General features: G+C 40.6%; 1 protein-coding gene across 1 annotated transcript in view; it reads right to left on the minus strand.

Moving 5' to 3' along the window:
* LOC106529622 (acyl-CoA synthetase long chain family member 3) overlaps positions 1-4,251 on the minus strand; it is a gene marked incomplete in the record, with an annotated part of 75,983 nt that overhangs the window by 3,863 nt on the left and 67,869 nt on the right. The window contains 2 exon segments of the mRNA XM_014025097.1: positions 3,523-3,637; positions 3,963-4,154. Coding sequence (XP_013880551.1) covers positions 3,523-3,637; positions 3,963-4,154 — 307 coding nt within the window.

The following is a 4,251-nucleotide window of genomic DNA, read 5'->3' on the forward strand; positions in this document are numbered from 1 at the left end:
CTTTAAGTACTGAAAGTTTTTACAATTTTTAGTGTAGTCGAGAATATTTGGGATAATTTCTTCTATGTTGGACAGATCAGTAATTCCAAATATATAATAATAATGCATTAGTCTTATAGTCACTTTTCTAGATGCTCAAAGACACTTTACAATTTCATGCTTTATTCTTTCACTCCTCAGTCACATTTGGTGGTGAAGTGTGGCCAAATAAATGTAACTAGTATATAAAGCTTTTAGAACAATCTAGTGGAAGAAATAATTAGATTTTATGGTTGAAATGTTGTGGAGTAAAAGTAAAATGTTTTCAGTAAAAATACTTCTCAAAAACTGTACTTGAGTACAGTACTCAAGTACATTTAATTTGMTCCTGCTGACCTCTGTACATCAGTCACTGGATTGATTAGGTACAAAGAGGAAACAGAGAGGATGTTAACATCACTCACTGGTCTGACAATAACAACTTGGAACTGAACACAAGGGAAACTAAATAGATGGTTATAGACTTCAGGAAGAAACAACACTAGCTGTGTTTCCATTGACCATGAAAATGCGCAAATTAGAATTTCAAAAATAAATTTTCTCAATGGAAACGTCAATTTCGAAAAAAAAAAAGTTTTTCGACAAAATGGTTTTGCGATAGGATGAGGTGGTTTTTCGGCCGTATCGAAATCGGTGTATTTCGCAAAACTGCAATGGAAACACTTTTTTCATATCACAGGAGTCACGTGATCAAGAACCGGCTGTTTCTACTGGTGAAAAAGACGAAGAAGAAGACAACAAGAAATAAGTAGTGAAGTAGTAAAATCACCGAAGTAGTAAAAGAAAGTAGTAAACTCACTGACTACGATTTCCCAAAAAAACTGTATAAGTAGCTTCTCCTATGTATAAGGGGCTTGTTGCTGGAAAGCCTCGATAATACGCCGACGTCTCCTCTGATGGCTGATGATGAGCGCTAGTGTCGTGGTAGCAATARGCTATGTGTTTACATCCATTGCCACCATGTTTGTAATGACTTAAAGCCAGAACAAACATATTCACACATGACTTTAATTGCATTTCTTACTTAATGGAAACACCGCAATTGTGAAATTGTGTTTTTCGACTTTAACAGAATATCGACAAAGTTTTGTGCACATTTGCAATGGAAACGCAGCTACTGATTAGACTTCTTAGACCATTATGAACTTATTTTTGGTGTATATTTGCAATAAAACAGAGAACAGCTAGCTTGGTAAAAACCAGACCCTGTCCTTCACTTTGCTTCGTACGAGGGTCTGGACTCTCGGCTATAGGGAAGCGATTCTTGCTGGAGGCGTGGCCTCTGCTGAAGTTTAAAATGATTGGATCTGTTGGCTGCGACATATGTGTGCCAGCTCCACTGTGAAGGCAGCTAAGCTAAGAAGCTATGTGGAACATGCGTGCACTGTAAACAATCCTACTGAGAGGAGAAAATTTCTGAGCCAAACGAGATGGCTGTAAATGAGAGCTGCTGCTTTGTCAGACAAATTTAATTTAACTTGGAAGCCTTATCAACACGGACTGGCTTCATTCACCTCCTCTACTGCCGTATGCTAAACTAACTAGCAGACATGAAGAAAATTGACGTCGTTCAAAGCTCRGCCTTCTGTTCTCTGATTGGCCCAGGCAAAATAAACTACAAGAGACACTGCGCAGAAAATTGACATTCTGCTCTCTGAATGGCCCGAATAAAATGCTCCCAAAGAAATCCTTGTCTATGGGAGAAATCCCAGATGGAGCAGTGAAGGGAAACTAGAATTGAGCAGAACTGCGTAGGAAGGCAAGGGCCAGGCTAGAGAACAGCCTGTGAARGACACCAAATCTGAATATGTTTCTAAATAAATTCTGGACTGTGACCATCCACATGGGAACCTCAGAGTCTCTTCTCTGCATTCTGCAGATGARGTGGTTCTGCTGACACCTACAAAACATGACCCGCAGTATGTACTGGAGAAATCTGCAGCCAAGTGTGAACCAGAACCACTGCTCTTGATGGGAAAAGGTTGAAGTTCCCTTCAGGTCAGAGGTGAGTTTCTGCCCCAAGTGGAAGAGTTCATGTAGGAGTCTTGTTCATGAGTGGTGGAAGGATGGAACGGGAGACGCATCAATGAACTGGACCCTTGTCCACTATCTGTTGTGACAAAGAAGGAACTAAGCTGAAAGGCAAAGCTCTTAATTTGCTGATCCATCTATTGCCGTGTTTCCATCCAGTTTTAATTTGAATTTTGAGCAAATTTTTTAAATTTCGCAAAAAGGAAAAAAAAATGAAGAAATGCAAATCAGACGTTTTTCCATCAACTGGCTTGAAGCAAATAAATTACGTCAGATGCATGCATGTACACAGCATGCACATGTAAACATACACATGTAAACAGGAAGTAAAAGTCACAAACTCGCAGGTTCCACACATCTCAGGACCATGGAGAGAAGTTATCAGGAACGTGTTGCTACRGTCAGGAAAGTTGTAATTATTCTGTCATTTCAWCTAGTTCTGGCGATGTTYCATGCTGTCTGGAGACAGAGAGAAAGAAATGTAATTCTCTTCATGTTACAGGAATAACTGAGAATACACCGACAGCGGGAGGAGGGTCCTGCTGCCAGTCACGGCTGCAGTCGTTCTGGTATTGGTACCGTTCAGACAGCGAGAACAGCTGATCAACCATGTGATGTAAATGTTCGCTACGTCAGAACTTATTCGGTAAATGTCTTTCCATCTCCCCTTTTGTGCATTAACTCTTTTTCGAAAAAAAACAAAAACCACCTCAAGCGAGCGTATCAACTTTTTTGTGAATTAGAGGAAGTTTATTTGAATCGTGCCGTTTCCATTCACCTTTTCTGATGCAATACTTCAAAATGTGCATAAAAAATGCTGATGGAAACACGGCTTATGTTCCAACCCTCACTATGGTCATGAGGTATGGATCAGGACCAAGAGAAGGAAATCCCAGATAAAAGCATCTGAGGGGATCTCGGAGTGAGCTTCTCATCTTTCACATTTAAAATTCTAAAATGGTTTAAGCACCTGATTATGATGACTTCTAGGCACCTCTCTTTGGAGGTTTCCTGGACTTATCCCACTGAAAGGAGACCCCAGGACAGACCTAAAATCTTCTAGAAGGATTATAAATCCTCTTTGTTCAGACACAGAGGAATCCCCTAGAAGTAGCTGTAGAGTGCTGGGGAGAGGGATGGACAGGTTACTTTCTTGGACCTGTTCCCTCTGTGACCCAACAATGGATGACTGGAAGCTAATGGATGGATGAACTGTAAAACAACTGAAAGACAAACTAAAGCAAACTATCAGCTACTTATAAAATACTGATTTAAAGATGCAATAAGAGAATATTTTACAGCTCATTCCAGCTGGATTTTGTCAAATCAACGAGAAACAAGTTAAAAAAAAATACTTTATATCAGTAAAGATGAACATATCAATTTGTAATGAAAAAAAGTTTTTTGATTACTAATTGTAGCTTTCTCATTAGTGTTGTGTCTCACACACACCTGTTGGCATAGACACAGATGTTGTCAACGAGAGGACAGTTCTTCAGCGCAGCCTCCACCTTCCCCAGAGACACATATTCCCCCGCCTGTAGCTTCACCAGGTCCTTTTTACGATCTGAAAACACAGCTGATTTAATGAAGTGCACATCCTGAAACGAAGGGAGTGCGTGCGTGCGCGCGTGCACGCACGGGGCAGATGAAACTGAGTATATGTGATCAGTGTCATCCAGATAAGAGCAAAGCTGAGGAGGTTGGCTCACTGAAATATAAACAGCACTGTGGGGTAATTTTAGGAAGATAAATAAAATCTGATTAGCACAAAGCTTCCCTGCTGGTCTGATAAATGAAAAGTGAAGCAGAGAGGTTTTCTGGAGTAAAGCCTAGGATGCAGTGCAAACGATTTCAACAATCTGCACGTCGCTCTTTTTGTGTTGTCTCACCAATGATCTTGAGGCAGCCGTCTTCGTGAAATTCTCCGATGTCTCCGGTACAGAACCATCGCTGGTGGTTCACATCTACAAAGTAGTCCTCTTGGTTTTTTGACTCACTGTTATAGTAACCCATGGTTACGTTGGGTCCACCGATGAGAATCTCTCCTCTTGGATGAGGCTTGTCAGTGCTTCGATAGCCACCTTTAAAACAGTCAAATTTGAACTCAAAAACAGCTGGAAAGCAATTCACCAGGGGCCTCATGTACAAAGACTTGTGTGGATTTCTTACTGAAACCTG

This window comes from Austrofundulus limnaeus, unplaced genomic scaffold (assembly GCF_001266775.1).
Source record: "Austrofundulus limnaeus strain Quisiro unplaced genomic scaffold, Austrofundulus_limnaeus-1.0 Scaffold455, whole genome shotgun sequence".
Taxonomy (NCBI): domain Eukaryota; kingdom Metazoa; phylum Chordata; class Actinopteri; order Cyprinodontiformes; family Rivulidae; genus Austrofundulus; species Austrofundulus limnaeus.